Source organism: Cygnus atratus, chromosome Z (genome assembly GCF_013377495.2).
Source record: "Cygnus atratus isolate AKBS03 ecotype Queensland, Australia chromosome Z, CAtr_DNAZoo_HiC_assembly, whole genome shotgun sequence".
NCBI lineage: Eukaryota > Metazoa > Chordata > Aves > Anseriformes > Anatidae > Cygnus > Cygnus atratus.
In genome coordinates this window covers 68,841,512-68,859,287 of record NC_066396.1, presented here as the reverse complement: position 1 = coordinate 68,859,287, position 17,776 = coordinate 68,841,512, and the positions used below count along the sequence as shown (strand labels likewise).

Genomic DNA, 17,776 nt, shown 5'->3' with positions numbered 1-17,776 from the left:
ACCACAACAGTATAACATCAGGGCCAACACTAAAGTCACTGATTTACAATGTTTTTCTGGTATTTACGTTTCACAGATGTTTCTTCAATACAATGGTAGCTTCTGCTTGTTAGTAAAAGTAACTTGCTAGAAGATGCTTTCTATTCAAATACCTTGATACTGAGAGTATCATCTTCACTATTTAGCTTGTGAAAAGATTTAGAAGCTGCTTGGTAGGATGTTTTACGCAAAAGCCTAAAATGCTTTCTAGAAAACTAGTAAGACATTGATAATCCAAGCAGAAAAAATATTAAACGTCTTCATGTCTACAAATCTCTTGATTTTACTTCCCAACTTATTTCATTACTATAAAGGCTTAAATTTCACTACCAGTTTTCAGTGAAATGGAAGAATGTAACAGAAAAAAATGCATTGATTTCATAGTACAATACTTTCACACTTTCTATACCGAATTCACTCTAAAATGGATTAATGTTTCCATGTGGGATGCTGAACAACATAGGCTTTTTGAACATTTTGCTCTTTCTCCCTTCTATATCCTTCTCTCTGTAGAATCCTAAGTCTAGTCCTGATTGTGTATTCTTACTGTTGGGCTTTGGAGACATTTGTGTGTGGGTTATTACTATTATTATTTTCAAATACAAGCAACATCATAGAGACTCAGAAGAATCAAGACCACATTCTTAGTTTTTAGAATAACTAACGATCAGTTCCCTCCATCTCTGTGAATGCCAAGTACTTTCCAGAAATACTGGCTGAACTGTTTCTTTCCATGCCTATGGTGAAGCACATCTTTTTGTAAACAGAGGTGGGCATACCTAGAGATAGCTAGTTCACTACCATTTGCTCCACCTGTTTCTCCCTCTCTCCGCTAGAATTAGTGTTCTAAGTGTCCTACAATATGTAGACAAGAATAAAATAGTAGACTCATCTCTTAGATGAAACTGAATTTTAAGAACAGACATGTAAGGTAATAGTAAAGTTAAAAGGAATTTGACAATATCCAGAAGAAAAGATCAAACTTTGTCTAAAATGCAACTATCTAAAGGTGTTACTTACCGCATGCATTTTTCCAAAACCTCTCTCACAAATTTGGGTTTGGGCTTTTCAAGGTCCTGAGTAAGACAATCTGACCTATCAAAGGACAGAATGCAATAGTTTTTAGTGAAAGAATTTCTGATTTAGTCTCTTTTTCGCTTAGTCTAATACGTGTAAAACAATCATGGTCTAAGCATAGCTGGACTGCTTAACACTTTCTGTTTTACAGTGTAGGCATTTTTAAGACAATGAGGTGGTTTATCAGTATTTCCTTATTATCAGCAATCTTGAAAGCTTGTCTTTTGTGTACTATATTTTTAAGTAGCTCTCTTTTCCCCACCAGACCAAAAATAACTTGTGCTGATGGTTAGCCTGCTTTCTCTTTCCTTAGGAAAAGAACCTTGTGTGATTTCATAGTCTGTTCCTCCCTCACAGGAATTTCTGAACTTCTGGCTGATTTCAAATGCATTTCAGTTGAAGAAAAATCTCAAATATAGTTACATTTTCAAGATATGTGAAAAATGGCAGCTTGTGATAGAAACCCACATAAGCATTCCCATCAAGGAACATCCATGCAAAGAAAAATCAGCTCTTTGAAGAGCACCGACTGGTAGGCCAACATGAATGTATACTAGAGTAACCAGCAAGCACTTAGCTCTGCAAGGACAACACAAGAAACTTAAGTAATGCCACAGCAACGTATCTTAAGAAAGACTGCACCCCTCTCCATGATGCTTGGGCAGACCACCTATTGTGAGTGTGTATGGTAGCAGGCTGCAGAGTTAGGTCTGTACAGAGGACTTAATGCCAAGGTGATCTTGCTAAAAAGGCGAGAGTGAGAAACAAGATGGCAGTAAGGAGCCAGCATGGTGTCTGGAACACAAAACCTGGGAAACCTGTGCTTAGACATTCATAGAGTCCAGGGATCTCCAGCCAGGAATGCAAATTCAGAATTTGGCATTATAAGAATGGGTAGCTGGTGCAGCTCTGCTGGAACTTTATGTACTAGGATTTGGCAGGAGGGAAACAGACCCCAAGGTCCCAAGGACAAAGGTTAAAATGAAAGGTTAGAGTAGGACAGAAAGCATCGTCACAGACTGAACACAGGACACAAAGAGAGGAAGCATCAGAACAAATCATTAAAGTAAGGAGCCATTTCAGAGAATTTGCCAACTACTGACCAAGGGCATAGCACAATACAAAGAAATAGTGTTTCTACGCCTCCTTAGGGCACACTTGCACTTACATGAGATTCATCACAAAGCTAGTCAGGGACAACACAGTAACTAAAAAGATTATCAAGATAATCTGCCACTGAATGGTGGTGAACAGATTATAAAAAGATCTCTGAAAAGTTAGAGGAAAGCAATTAACAGGGCCACTACACTGTGACATTTCATGAATAAGTTTGAAAGTTTAAGGTTTTTGCAATATGAGGTTCAGATTAAAAGGAAACTTACCAATCTTCCCAGCTCCAACGGAACTGGAAGTTGCTCAAGTGGTGAGAAAACCAATTAATAAATCTTTATCAAAAGGAAAAAAAAAACTCCATTAAATACCAGAAGTGCAGGAAAACTTTCAATTGAGATTTTCTTGTAAATGTTTTCTACCTGTCAAAAGCAAGCCTGAACTCTGAAGCTATTATAGCATTACATTTATGTTGACAGATATGAAAGACTAAGTTCAGAGAAACAGAAACTAGCTATTTTGGAAGAACAAGACAGCCTGTCACGTTCTGTTGTTCCATACATACAGATGACATATTAAGCTAACAAAATGTAAACTTAATGTGAATATGCAACTTTCACACTTTTGATGAGTAATTAACAGCGCTCCTGCACAATGCAGGCTTCACTCAAACAGCAAAATGATGGCCACTCTCCTCCTCTGGGTGGCACACGTGCCGCGACTCCATTTCCCACTCACTTGCCAGACCACTAGGGAGCAGGCTTAGTACCAGACAGAGTACCATTCAACTACAAATGAACTGGAATACCAGGCTGCAATGTAAAAAGTTCTCACCAACACTCCCATGGAGTGTTTTGGGAAGGAGGCCAAGAGTGCCCTACTTTCTATATAGACTGATCAAATCCAGAGCCCACAAAATCATTTTGAACAGCACCATGAAGTTCTAACACAGATTTTGGATTATTCCTTCCATAGATTCCTCAATACCCAATGCATGAGAAGAATGAATAACATTTTCCGTCATCTCCAGAACACTTTTACCTGTCTACACAGGTTGTATTCATTGTATCCAAACGCATGTAGAGCATTTCTGTGGCTTGTGCAAGCTGAAAGTTTCTTATTAAGGTTAAAAGAGAAGCATTAGATAAGTCAGTTGTAATTCTTTTCAGTTTTTGAACAGAATGTTATCAACTCTTGTACTGACAGCTCCCTGGGTCTATTCCACAATCAGGTAAATCACAGAAAATCCACAGTGGAAAAAACGAAGACTAGAGGCCAAGAAGTGAGTTCTACCTTCTAATCCCAGTCTATTTTTCTTCCGTTATCGTAACAAGACTATGGGCTTCTTCTACAGAAAGTCAGAATTCTCCTCACACAAGAAGAGAAACTGCACTGATATAAACGGACACCAACTTCCTAATGGAGTACTTCTGTAATCTCACCATCATAGCTTCATAGGCTGCTGTCGATGCTTAGCCACAATCTTTGATCAACACTGAAGTCTTGAGAAAGTATGTCTACACTGATTTCACCCAGAAGGGCTTTATCCTTATGGCGTCCATATTAACATTAAAAACTTCCTGCACAGAGGCCCACGCAACTCTAGGAATAGATTAAGCACCGATCAATGAGATTGTATGATTTTCAAAAAGTGAGTGATATCATGAAATATAACGAAAATTTATGAATGAAGTTACCAGGCATCTGTTAACAGTCCTCCATTCTCAGAGTCTATAGCTTCGCCTGAAATGATGAGCTAACATGATCTAAAATGGCAGAACAACAGGGACAATGTAATAGTCAGAATTATCTGGGGAGTCATGCATCCTTCTTCAGCATTTAGCTACTCTATCTGTGCTGACGGATGATTACTGACCTTTCAAATGCTCCTAGTGGGAGCATTTGAGTGGGAACTCAAGCAAGTTCCTTTAAATCATCTGCTACACTTCCTACTGGAGGAAAAGAAAAAAAAAAGAGTAGGAGCACTCACTTAGCTGTTAGAACAAAAGATCAAGTTCGTCACTTCCTTTCTTTCTCAGTCTGTAATGCATCTGTGACCATGCCACACATTATCCAGACCTAACAGGCTATACTGACAAACAGGAGAGCTAGCATTTTATCCCCTCACTAACACAGCATTTCTTGGGTAGGTGAGAGGAAGTACCAGAACAGTGTCCAGAAATCTGAAGAGTCTTGCCCAACCAGCAAGACTAGATCTGTGCTATGTGGGCTGTGTTGTTCTTTCATGTGAGTGTAACAGGCATTATTACTGACAGTATTTATTGCTGTCTCCTCACCCACAGAACAAATAACAAAGACTCCATTTTAAAAACGCTCTCCAGCAGCAAGGAAAGGATACGACTTGTGGTAAAGAACCAGGCTGAAGTTTGCACAGTTCAATCAGGAGCGTCGTGTACATGACTTCGATGTGTGGTGGAGATGGAAGCTGAAACAATTCCGCAAATATTACCTGTAGGAGAGGAAGGCATAGAATTAGAGTGCAGCCAGACGTGGGCCTCCAAAGCCCTCAGCTTCAGAACAGTGACATCAACCTGAAACAACAACATACACAAATGACTTCATATTACTCTGTCAAATGTATGTTCCAGGAAAAAAAAAGGTGAAACTTATAAAGACAATGGTAACTCTACACCACACAAAAACAGTGAACAACTGCCCTCATCGTTCAAACTAATACTACACCATCCCAGCATTATACATGTCTAGCAACGTGCATGGTTTTAATATGCCGTATTGCAGCATCACCAAATGATCTGAGCAAACCAAACCTGAAATTATCTAATCCTCTTAAACAATAAATATTAAACGTACCATATGCTTAAGCTTCACTTAATATGAAAGACTATTTACAAGAAAAATAAACCCGTACTTTTCCACGGCAGCCTCTTTTCTCCTATACGAAAAAATTCTATAAATAAAAGCCACAATTTGAAACTGAAAATTACAACCAACATTTTATACAACAAAAATATACGTCCTGTACCCCCTGGCTGAGGATCCTTGTAAGAAAACTAAAAACAGTCCTGCAGTCTGCATTCACGTTTTATTTTCAACTTCGCCTACAAAATAGGTCATCAACCTTTAAGGGCAATGAAGAAATCATCACTATACAACATTTATGTCTGAGCTTCTGTTTAGTTTGCATGCCATTCTCAACTAGATTTAAATTACATCACAGGAATCAGGAACCTTTGATTCACTACAGTTGGTAATTTTCCTCACTGACAACTTCTGAATAAACACGGAAGAGAAGAATTAAAGCTTGAACAAGTGAGCAGTAGATAATCTTACTAGTATAAGAAATCAACATCCATTTATAGACTTCATAAACAGCACATGAAAACACAGTGACTAGAACTTTATATTCTGAGGATGGATTTACCAGCATGAAGAGACCATAAGGAACTGAAAAACCTTTCCATGACAAAATAATTTGGATGTACTGTTGGAAAACATGGTAAAAAGGTGCAGAGGGGACCCTGTCGGGCAGAGAACTGCTCCGATTCTGAAGATGGGAAATAGCAACAATTGGACAACCACTGATTATCTCTTTGAGACACTCCTTAAGACAATAGTTCTGATGTTCATCATGGGTTCATTATCAAACATTCAGATTAAGTGTTTCAAACTGGCATACAGCACTTCGTGAAAATAACTAGGTCACAAGAAAGGTCAGGGCACTGACAACCTGAACGTCCAAACTCTGTCAAGAGTAAGTTGTACCAAAAGCTGTAAGTGCACAACAGGTCATACCAGTACAACAACCCAGTGACGTTGCCGAGGCACTCTCTGTTCACAGCTACCAGTAATACCACAAATATGCTTATAAGAAGCTGCTGAAAGGTGCCACGTTTGCGAGTATTTTGCACAGGTTCTAGGGAGCACTGAGCATTCTGTGCTCGGCCTGACGCACTACAACATGCAGCCTTATGGACCTCAAAAACACACGTTTGGGAAGATACTGAGCAGCTTCAGGCTACATTTAGTTACTTCTGCCTTACGGTTATGGTCTCAATCTTAAATAACACTTTATTTATTTTATTAATTTATTTGTTAGACAACATTATATCGACTGTTCTGTGCCACAGGACAAAAGTTAGTGAAATTTCACAGATGAAAATGCTAAACTGCTGTTGAAAGCAACAAACTTCTGACTTGAATGTTAAGAGAGACCTTACAAAGGAGTATTAGCAAGCAGACTGAACAAGTCTGCAAAATGCATACTAAGCCTTAAAAACTCAGGAGCTTCTTTAAAAATATGCAGTCATATGTAAGAACGTTAACATTCTAAAACAACTCAAAATTGGAAGAAAAAGGAAATTGTGACAATTACAGTCATACAATTCTTACACCAATCTTGCATTTCTCTCCAGTCACTTCATCTATGCAGACTTTTTTAATTTCACATCCTCTGAGTCTTTTGTGAATCTCTGAGTGGATTTCCAAGGTGTTTAAGTAACTTACTTCATCAGGAATTGCAGTAACTACTTGCTGGCAGTAACACTGAGCTGAGCATAACACACCCAGCCGTACACCCATATACAGCACCAGAAGATATTGAAGATAAGACCACTGAAGATACTTCGATGTTAAGACAGAAAATTATCGTCAATTTTAAGATTCCTCTCTTCTGAATTCAGAGTACAAATAGAGCAACCTGACCAAAAGTCAGCACTCAGAATATTTGGCATTTTGGTGCCAACAGGAATTCTCAATCCCATCTTTATTAAGATACATCTTCTACATTTGATTATTTCTTATTATAATTAACTATGAAATTCCTACTTATAGTTAGTTACTTCTTCATAAAGCCTTTATATAAGTTAGGATTATTACTGAAACCTGTTAATTCCTTTCAATTTTTGATAGAAATTAATGAAATTTTATACAGCTCTGTATCACGAAAACAGACCTTTAAAAAGAGGCATCATGAGAAAACCTACACTGCTCTTCTGATACACATTATGTTTACTCAGACTCCTCTAACATGGGGAGTGCCCTAGAGGAAACACATCACTATTTCACTTCAAGATCTTTACAGGGCCAGGACAATACGTTCATTTAGAAGATCCACCCACAGAATCACACAGAGCAGCTCAGGTTGGCTGGAGATTATTTAGTCAAGTCCCCTTGCTCAAGGCTGGGTCACCTAGAACAGGTTGCTCAGGGCTGTTTCTTGGAGGGTTTTATACTCCAAGGATGGAGAATCCACACCTTCCCTGGGCAAGCTCTTTCAGTGTTTACTCACATTCACTGAAGAAAAAAAAAAAAACAAAACAAAAAACCACGCAACGCAGTTTTCTTATGTTTAAATGGAGTTTCCTGTATTTCAAATTTGTGTCTTTTTTTTTCTTTTTTAAAGTAAAAGTGACTCAATTGTAGGCAACTCTTAGACTGTGGGATAAATTAGAAGCAAGAACGTTTGGGAAATGCCACAACCTGGAATACCAGTGCACTAAGAAATTTTGGTACTTGACCGAAGCTCCCACACACCGACCTAAAGTTAATACAAAAAGAATAAAACTAGCATTTGATTGTATATAACTTGCTCTTGAAGGCATTGGTAGAATTCAGTGAGGTCCTGGTTGACTCCCAAATCAAACTGTAATTTAACTGATCTATCACAGAGCTAATTGGGATGTCTTATTTGTGAAATAAGGAGCTACGGAAGAAGTTACCTATACAACACGTACCTCGACTATGTGGTAGTTCAAGGGGATCTTGTTATTTCCTGGATAGCTCAACAGCTGGGCAGCACTGCAAAACCATAGGTACGTTTAGTTCTGAATATAACACAGCAAACATGATGTAAAGATCAAGTAACGAAGTTATAGGAAATGCTTAATTCTGGGCAAGAATTCACACAAAATCAGCACACACACAAATCAACAGCCCTTCCAAAGACTGTCTGCTGTTCCACAGGACACTTACAACATAAGCAGCACAAGAGCACGCCAGCACTGCCTGAACTATGACCTTGGAAGGATGTATTTTATTTCTCTTTAGTTATAACGTTTGAATTCTGTATTGCTAAGCAAAGTAGTTTTGCATGGTGATATGAAATTCTGGCATGCACATACGAAGGGGAAAAAAATCCAAACAAACAGATGTTCAGAATGACTTGAAAGCACAATTGAGCTAACAGGTTATATAAGAAACTCCCAAGCTTCAAATGCTTCCTCTTTTAACCAGCTCTCATTATCACCTATCATTGTTTCATGGCAAACAACTGATACTCTCTTTATTTTATTTCTACCTCTGGCAAATCTTGGATCTGCCTCATTTACTTTCTCAGGGAATTAACAGACTCTTCCAATAACTGCAAAAACCTTGAATTTCCAGTTCCTGCTGAATGAAAAAGCTGCAAGCAAAAAGCTTTATCACACGCCGTCAAGCACTGGTTCTGCCCATTTTTTGTACGCTATACCCAGTTCGGTGGGTTTTGCATGGAAGCATGACACAGACGATTAATTAATTACCCGTGGCAAACAACCTCAGTTACCAATTACCCCCATCAGATATTACCCAGAAAAAAATGGAGAGATGTGCCTTGACTGGTTACTGGCACTTCCAAATTCAAACACATGAAATTTGCTGACCCTGCAAGGACTACCCAGAGCTGGCTCAATTTTCTCTGCCATGTAATCCCAATGAGAAGGGTGCAACAAGCAGTAGGAAGCAAAAGTATGCTTCTGAACACCAGCTCAATGTTCATCCTGCCTGAACAAATAAGCTTCTTTAAAACTCCAGGAAGAGCAACACAACCACACTCTCCACAGGGCTCCGATGAAGAGTTACGTGTGTCTGTATAAATTTTTTCACCACTTCCTTTATTATCAAGTAATTCCCTTCTCAAGAAGACACTGTTCGCCCGACCCCAGGAACATATGTAATCCTCATTATCAGCGTATTACAGCCCCACAGTATTGCAGGTAACATTTTTAATACAGTTAAATGTAGTAAATGAAGTTAATCAAACACTCTAGGAAACGTTTAGTCTCAAGCTCTTGTGTAACCAGTGCAGGACTCTGCGTATCCCTGATACTGCTGAAACCATGGTAGTATGTAAGCACCAGGGCCCCATAGCATAAGCTCTTCCTACCAAGTTTTTCTCTCTTTCCAGTGGGATTTGATGATGCAGTGAAGGTTCTCTTCTATTACAAATCGTTCAACAGAGTGGCTGCCGGGCATGACAGGGCCCTGGTTCAAAAAAAGAATGAAGATTCATGAAAGTTAGCAAGCTATACTACTTATAGGTACACGTGGAAAAAAAAAAAACAAACCAACAAATATGGTGAGCTCTCAGCTGCCCTATATCCTACTGAGAATTTGGTGTGACACAGTTCCATGCAAACCTCAGACTTATATTTAAAACAAAATGAACACAAGGGCCCATTATAAAAGGGAACAAAATTAAAGAACATAATTACAAGTTCATGGAGCATCCAGTTCTTCCTTTGGTCTATGTAGCAACGAGGCAGGCTACTAACAAGCAGCCCAGAAAAAAAACATGCTTGAGTGAAAATACGATTAAAAAAATGGCCACGATAGAGTGGAGAGAATACAGAGTCATGGTCCCATTGAAGACAAAAATTGGGCGCCAAGAAATGAAGGTAAAAGGTAGCAGACTTTAAGCAAAGGGAGGTATAAAAGTACTTGGGGAAATCAATATATATTCTTTTCTATTCCTATATCCTTTTGTCTACGTATCTGCTGCTGACCAGTGCTGGAGGCAGATTGTTGGGTTAGATGGACTTTTCACCTAGGCCAGTGAATCACACCCTTTTTTTTCCACAATATGCATCAACCGCTTTTAATAGAGGAGTAAACAATAGCCTTTTAAACACTGCAATGAACATCTAGACTGAAGAAAGGTCCAAGTCACCAACTTTATGGAAGGAAATGCTGCATCTGTGAACATAGCTTTACTAGAGACGTAAGAGAATTTATTCACCACTGTCATTATGAATCAAAGCATCAGAAAATCTCATGCCCTAAGTTCTGCCCCTCACAGACTTCCTTAGTAGAGTAACGTGGTCATCTAGTTCATTTCTGCAGAAACACTAAAATATAATCACTGCTGGTCTTAAAGCCACTAACCATCCTGGGAGAGGGGACATCACGTTTTGACCAGTATTGCCCCACGAAACTAACTGTAAAATCAGCTCCTCCACGGGAGTCACATACCTCAGGGTCATCTGTGTAGTCAAACATCCTAAAAATAACCCTTGGCATCGGATACACTGAATCTTCAGTGTGAGGCGGAGGAGTGAACGGAGGCAGATTGTGTTGCAGTGCTTCACAAAGAATGCTATCAAAAGCCAAGTAGGGCCTCAGAATGTGTCGCTCTTGCCAGCGGTCTTTTTTCAACTTCTGAATCTGAGACCAAAGGCAATCTAAATACTGAAGAAAAAAAAAAAGAGAGAAACATCAGATGTGCTGAATGAGTAACAAAGCTTGCAGCTCGTGGAAGAATCAGAAATTTATGTCTTAAATTCTGCCTTGCATTCAGAAGAAAATAAACAGTTGCTTTAACCGCTTATTGCGGGACCTAATGATTCAGTAAACCAAGAAATAATTTAGGAACTCTAATCACCAGAGTTGTTCCTAATTCCACACAATATTTTGGTAGCAAAACTTAAACACTGATACGTTTTTAAAACACTAAAAGGCAGCCCAGGAGAGCTTGACAACAGTCCTTTGAAACTGTCAGCAGGACTACAGAGTCACTGGTCTGTGCTCAGCGGTGCTAAGTAAGAGAGATGTAATATCAATGCTAAAATTGAAGAGACATCCTGTATGATTGCCATGCTGTTCCCAGAGCAACCAAAGCTACCAGCTACTGCATATTCAAAACAAATGTAACAGTACCAAACATTAAATACCTTTGCTATGGTTTTCAATGCAATTCAAAGTCCCAATGCTCTCCCAGACCTACCTGTACAGCAGTTTGCCTTGTTTAGTTGCTTTCTACGCTCCTGATAAGAGCGGTCCAGGAACTCTGGAGGCCACAAACCACTACAGTCTGTGGCCTTACTGAAGGCAAGTTTCAAGGTATAACCAGCGCAAGAAGCGTCTTCACGTGAAAGTGCTTTGCATTTACTGAAATCATCACACTATGAAATGGAAACATAACTAGTACGGGCACCTAAAGTGAATAGTAATGTTTACAGTACTCTGGATAACAGCAGGTCGCAAATGCACTCTGCTAATCTCTTCTTTATGGAACTAAGTAAGGAAATCTAGATACTGGGTAGGCAGAACGCTCACGTTGACATACCAATCATAATTGGAAAGCCCATTTCTTCAAATTACGACTAACAAGGTAATTGTTAAGACTGGGAATTTAAAAATAGGCATCTGACTTAATCAGAACAGTGAACAAAATGTACGAAAAGGCTCAAGTTCCAAAAATTCTCAGAAAATCAACCTAATTTTCATTGCTTTCCAATAAAAATTATCCTCAAACTCAAGGGAGGAGGAAAAAAAAAGAAAATAGAAAAAAATCAGAAAAGGCAAATTCTATCTAAGCTAGCCAGATACCACCTCTTCCATCTTGTATTTTTAAGTTTAATTGTGAAAGGTGACACAGTAACTGCTGCATACAGCTTCTACATATTTGTTTAGCGCTTCCTAGGGGAAGCAAAGCCACTTCAAAGGTTTCTTTCTTGCAGGGCGAAAACAGTAAGGGATGAGTAAGTAATTACACGCTGCTTGTCATAAAGGCCCTTTTTATCAAGAAGCCCTGTACATACAAGTCCAAAAAGAATTCTCCAGCTTACAACCACTCTTCATTTAATAACATTTAGTCAGGGACTTGTCAGCCCTCTCCTACTCACCCCATAAAACCTTATGCTTTGGTCCAAGACTTAAAAGAGTACTCCTTATCCAGGACTTCTCAGAAATAATGACAAACAGGAGATAATTCAAAGCATTAACACTTTTAGAGATGCCTCTTAATTTTATAGTTCTGACTGATTAAAGGATGCTTCAGGCAAAAATTGTTTTTCAAACTTTCTGAAGGAATGTAAAGTAAAAACCACTCACTTCTTCTTGTGGATGTGGTTTATCAGCAGTCCAAACTTGAAGCATGGGTACATGAATCTTCTGGCGGCGTCTGTTTACACAGAACAGAAAACTTAACTATTAAAGGCTAATTTAGAACAGCATTTTTGTCTGTGACTGTACTACCACTAGTCTCTTCAGCTGATGAAGTCTATAGTACACAAAAAGAAGGTTTGTAATTATTTAAAATATCTCGACAGCAATGTTAACTTGAATCATCTAGACGAAAACTGCAGAACACTGAAGTAACCTGTCAGTATTCATATCACAGTTAAGTGTGAGTTGGGCAAGACCTTCAACGTACCCTAGCACTAGACAATATAAAAAAACCTTTTCAAATTAGAAACAAAATCTATCCTTCTGTTCTATTTTTCAGTGTTCCCTCCCCGAATGACTCAGACATAAGACTTGATAGCATTTTTATATGAATAATCAAAGCTATTAATTCATGCTTGAATAAGTAACTTAAGGATTATTTTAACGGTTTACAACTTACTTCAGATAGCTTTCTGTCTGAGATAAGAGGCGATCCATCTCAGCATCTTTTTTCTCATATAACTCCTTTCCAACCCAAGGCAAAGATGACAGAAATGCAAACATGTACCAGTCACATCGTACCTACAAGAAAGAGTATTCTGAAACCTAAGCATACAATTAAGCTCTGTAAGTTTTCATACATACATCCCATTTTAATTTAAACTAAAACATTACCAAACGTATCGTTTCGTGGGGACATAAAGATCAGCAGTTAAAGACTGGATTGGCAAGCCATGGAAAAAAAATGTGTTCTCGGAATGCATGATTTTTAACTTGAACAGGGACACTTGAAAAACTTACCACCTTCACAGTCCTTCTGCAGATTATCTATATCACACTGTAAACAAGCTTGGCAGAACAAGCCAGGCACTATGCAGTTGCCAAGGTAAAGCAAAAAGAATTTGGTTCAGCTACCTCACTATAAAGGCCCGTACTTTCTTACCATATGCAAATATTTTCTAAGCACCAGAGGCAACTTCTACTCATGCCGACGAACCTCCACATGACAGTCCATTTAGGTTTCTATCTCTAAAACTTCCCTGTTTCAAGCTTAAGTATAGAAGTGATGATACAGTAATACTGCCATGAAAACAGCCCTAGAGAAGCCTACGGATCTTTTGCTTACTTGGGGTACGTCTTCCTCCTGTGTCACACTCACAAAGTTCTCAAACATAGCGACCATTGAAGGTGCAGCTATTACGTGACAGTTCACAAGGTCAGATAGAAAACGGACCTAAAAAACACCAAAAATGTTTTACATGAATGTATTTTAACTGACTGCACACAAATAAACATTACTTGAACAATGGATAAAACGTTAAACATACAGTATTTGTTCAGTATAAGGAAGGCAGAAACACTGCACTGTGTACAAACCCACCTGTCAACTCCAAAGAACAAGTAACAGAAGCACCGCCTAACATTGTTTGTTATAACGTCTGTAGTTTGTTCCACTGCAGTAACATTGCAAAGACGATATTCCTGATTAAGAAATGTTAGGAAACACCGATATGCATTTAAAGGCACGCAAACCGATGCTACAGAAAAAAAGAACCCACACTTCTCTCTTCTCTAAATGCAAAGGATCACTAAAATTACAGAAACAGGAAAAAAAAAAAAAAAAACACTTCTAAAATGCTGAAGACAGATTGATCCATTGCTTCAGGAGTCCAGAGGCACGCCAGGAACAGCAGGGCTGAAATCTGTACACCATTTACACAAGTCTTTCATACATGTTGAATTTCTAGCCATTTGTTCGTAAATATAGTTACACGGAGAAAGCCTATGCAAAAGGCTGTTATTTTCAGGTTTCAGAAAGACGATAAATGGATGGCATGCTGGGAATCAAATGGCCTTAACTGCCTGAAAAGAAAAAATTCTCCATGGCAAAAATATGCCCTTGATTTGGCTGCATACTATTAAGAAATCCAGACTGACAGAAATGGCAATTTAGGTAGAAAACATCTACGGCACAGCAGTGCTACAGGTTACATTGGGACCTTCCTGGGAAGGGTTTACTGCATTTTTCTTCTTCACCAATCTTTTGACTGATTTGTAACCTGCCTTCAAACTTAAACAAGTTTCTGGTACGACCCAAGCTCTGATGGTATGACCACAACCTTAACAAACAATAAAGGCTGAAATTCAGTTCTAGTAATGACTACCTTTTTTTTTGGTTGTTTTCTTAAAGGCTTATTTTTTCTTAATGGCATACTCACAAAAATAGTAATCAAAAAACACCATGCAAAAAAAAAATTTTTTTTTTTTTTGAAGGCAAATCATTGCAAAGTAGTCTTGGGGAAGCAATTTGAGCTAAGCACAGTACAACACTCAAAGAACAACTGCAACAGATGAGAGTAACAAACTCTTACTTTCCTGGTATTTATTGCACTGAACAGTCTTTGAAAAGTCTTTGGCAAAGCTGAGGACAGCTTTCCACTGCCCCTATCTCAGCTGTCATTCCCTCACAGGGCATTTGTAAGTAAGCACGGTCAGAGAAGGTGAAGCTGAAAGCAAGGGACAGTACATTCAAAGTTCTAATGAGGATTTTATTAGCAAAAAAGTCCCGCTGCTGAGCAGCAGTCACTTGACAGAATACACTAAAACACTAGAATTTTAATTTTCACCTGTGGGCTTCAAATGAAGCATGGGAGCTTGCCACTGGGCTTCTAAGCCAGACATCACTAAGTTCTAACAATTTTTTGCAGACCAAATCTACAAGCAGTGAGAGCTGAGCAAGTGATTCCAGAGAAAGACAGCATACAAAACTGTCCGCTTGATTTTTACCCCTCTTTAGCAGAAGGAAAACACAGCCCTGGTAACAGCCATGAATCAACTGTTAAGAACAAAACTTTTTTCCCCTCTCCATGGGAGAGGGAAGAACAACATACGCCTTTAAACAAAAAAAACCCATGACTTCCGTCCACCTTTTAAATTTCACTGGAGAGAAACGAAAAGGTTAGGGTTAGGGGGAGCAACCTCTGCTTACTGCAAGTTAATTTGTCACTGGGAAAATATACAGTTGGAAGTCAGTTTTACAATCGTAACACAACTTTTCTCCCCTTTGGAAGGAAATACTTCACACATAACAGACGCTTCCTCTTGGTGTATCTACAGTGTGCTACGTGTGGATGCCAGAAAAGACTGCAATACACACAAAAAGGTGTCCTGGAACAAAAAACGTGAAAGGGAGGAGAAAAAAAGGACGAGGAAAAACGTAAAACGACAGACAAATAAAAAATGACTTACTAAGTGGACAGCTTCATTGTACATATTGACTTTCAGACATTCTTTAAGCTGACGAATCATGGCTTCTACAAATTCTCCACCAAAGTTGTAGTTTCTGGCATTCAGCAACCCAACTAGTGTTGTGTAAACAGTAAGCTTTTCTGGTAACAGACGTGCACTGACACAGAAAAAGAAACATGGTGTTAGAAGTTTATTCATCATGTGCCAAGTGGCAACTGCATAGCAGCTCAGAATTTGCTTGCAGTAAGTTAAACTCGTTTCAGGTGGAAATAAGAAAAAGTGCCAGTAGAATCTTTAGTTCTGTCCTGTGTTTAATACTTTCCAGGCAATCTCTTTTTCAGAATTACAGTCATTTAGAAAGGCAGACATCACTTTCGACAATGTTTAAGACATTCATTTCTAATTGCTAAGCATTCTGCAGAGTTCGCCAAATAATGTGATAGAACTTACACAAAGATGTACGATATTGTTTTAATTTCATAATTTAGGGTAAGCAGCAAGACTGCACAAGAGATGTACACATTTTACACTCTTAACTTTGACCCCGAGTTCCTCTTGTCAAAGTGGTTGATTTAGGGACAGCATAGGGAAGAAATAGAAAAGTCCTACTATAAAGAAATAATTTCCCTCAACCATAATTTGAATATCTGTAGGTTAACCCTTTATTTCAAAAGGTGTGTTGTACTGCTATAGGGAAAAAAACAACAGACATTCCTACAAAATAGACTTAAAGCACCTGCAAAACTATAGCGTAAGCCACTGCTCAAACATTCTCCTTCCTCACCAGGCTCTTCCTTCGTACCGCTCTCATACACTACGGCAGGCCATGTGGGACCCCTCCCTCAGCCCCATCTCCAGTGACCCGACACAGGCCAGCGCTGCTTCTGCTCCTTGCTGGGAGAGAGAGGAGTGCTGTCAGCCAGGGAGAGCCTGCTGGCAGCTCTTCCACGTTCCCAGCTCCCCGCCTCCAGAGAACGGGCTTAAGAAGACAGGAGCATGGCATCGCCAGAGGAGAGGAACCAGCAGCAAGAAGAGAGCACAGACAGTGAGACGAAATAAGCATTAGCAGCCAATGGCTTTGGTGCTTTTAAGTGTTTCGTTGGGAAAGAGGTTATCCCCCAGCGTTGCCCTATTTTTGTTGATACCGAAGAGCTGCTCTGAGGTTCTTTCATCTGCTTTAAGCCCTGTGTATGTTTCAGGGAAAAACACCGTAAAGAGGTATCTTTCTTGAATTATACCGCGTACGTAACAAGTTTATCCCTTTACGTTTTGTTTGTAGGCAAACAAATTCTGTGTTCAAGAACCGATAGCTATTGTTGGCACTCAAACCACCTTAAACAAGAACTTCTGCCTTTAGCACAGAGAAAAACAGCATCTCCCCGACCCCCAGGCCGTCTTCTGCATACATACACGGTACACAGAATCCTCAGTATCTTGCTTTTGTAATTTGGTAGGTCAGCTTCCAAAACGCCTGCTAGGCCCTCCAAGTTGCTCTCCAAGGACGAATTGCTCTGAGGAAGGAGAAGAAAAAAAAAAAAAACAAAAACAAAAAAAACACCACACAACAGTCCCATCATCATCAGGCAACGCGAGCCAGCCCCCGGCCCCCACGCGGAGGGCGAGGGAGCGGGACGGAAGCGCCCCTTACCCCAGCCCCCAGCGGCTGCGTGCGGGGCCCGGCCACCCGGCTAATTAGGCTAATCGCTTCGCTAACGCCTCCCGCAGCGCTGCCGCAGCGCCCCTCCAAGCCCCGTCCCCTCACCACGGGCGCGGCGTCCGCCTTTACCTTCTCCCCCACCCTGCAGATGAGCGACTCCAGCCTCTCCTCGATCTCGGACGGCTCCGACGTCCTCCGCCGCTTGTGGGGCTGCCCTGCTCCGACACACCGGGGCGTTACCGGTTAAAAACCGTTAAAAAAAAACACCGCTAAAGCCGTTAGAACGGTTCAACGGCTACCGGGAGGGTAAAGGGGGAGGAAGGGGGGGAGGAAGGGGGGGGGAGGGCGCCGGCCGCTCACCATCGCTGTCGTCGCTGTCGTCGCTGTGCCGCCGTCGCGACATGTCGTGAGGGGCCGAGGGGAGGGCTCCGGGCCGCTCCGCGCCGCGCGGGACCGATGCGAGCGCGCGGCCTTGCACCGCCCGCTTCCGCCCTGCCTGCGCCTCCGCTTCCGGGGCGGGCG

At 40.2% G+C, this 17,776-nt stretch overlaps 1 protein-coding gene across 1 annotated transcript in view; it reads right to left on the bottom strand.

Moving 5' to 3' along the window:
- The window catches only part of NCBP1 (nuclear cap binding protein subunit 1), a 31,731-nt gene extending 13,966 nt beyond the window's left edge, over nt 1-17,765 (bottom strand). The window contains exons 1-14 of the mRNA XM_035563026.2: nt 17,615-17,765; nt 17,384-17,469; nt 17,008-17,108; nt 15,598-15,754; nt 13,475-13,582; nt 12,809-12,930; nt 12,295-12,364; nt 10,435-10,650; nt 9,350-9,447; nt 7,941-8,004; nt 4,586-4,696; nt 3,268-3,332; nt 2,499-2,561; nt 1,060-1,134 (exon numbers count right to left, since the gene is read on the bottom strand). Of these exons, the coding sequence (XP_035418919.1) occupies nt 1,060-1,134; nt 2,499-2,561; nt 3,268-3,332; nt 4,586-4,696; nt 7,941-8,004; nt 9,350-9,447; nt 10,435-10,650; nt 12,295-12,364; nt 12,809-12,930; nt 13,475-13,582; nt 15,598-15,754; nt 17,008-17,108; nt 17,384-17,469; nt 17,615-17,657 (1,379 nt within the window). The 5' untranslated portion in view covers nt 17,658-17,765. The remainder of the gene's footprint in view (nt 1-1,059; nt 1,135-2,498; nt 2,562-3,267; nt 3,333-4,585; nt 4,697-7,940; nt 8,005-9,349; nt 9,448-10,434; nt 10,651-12,294; nt 12,365-12,808; nt 12,931-13,474; nt 13,583-15,597; nt 15,755-17,007; nt 17,109-17,383; nt 17,470-17,614) is intronic.
- Nucleotides 17,766-17,776: the final 11 nt, after the last annotated feature.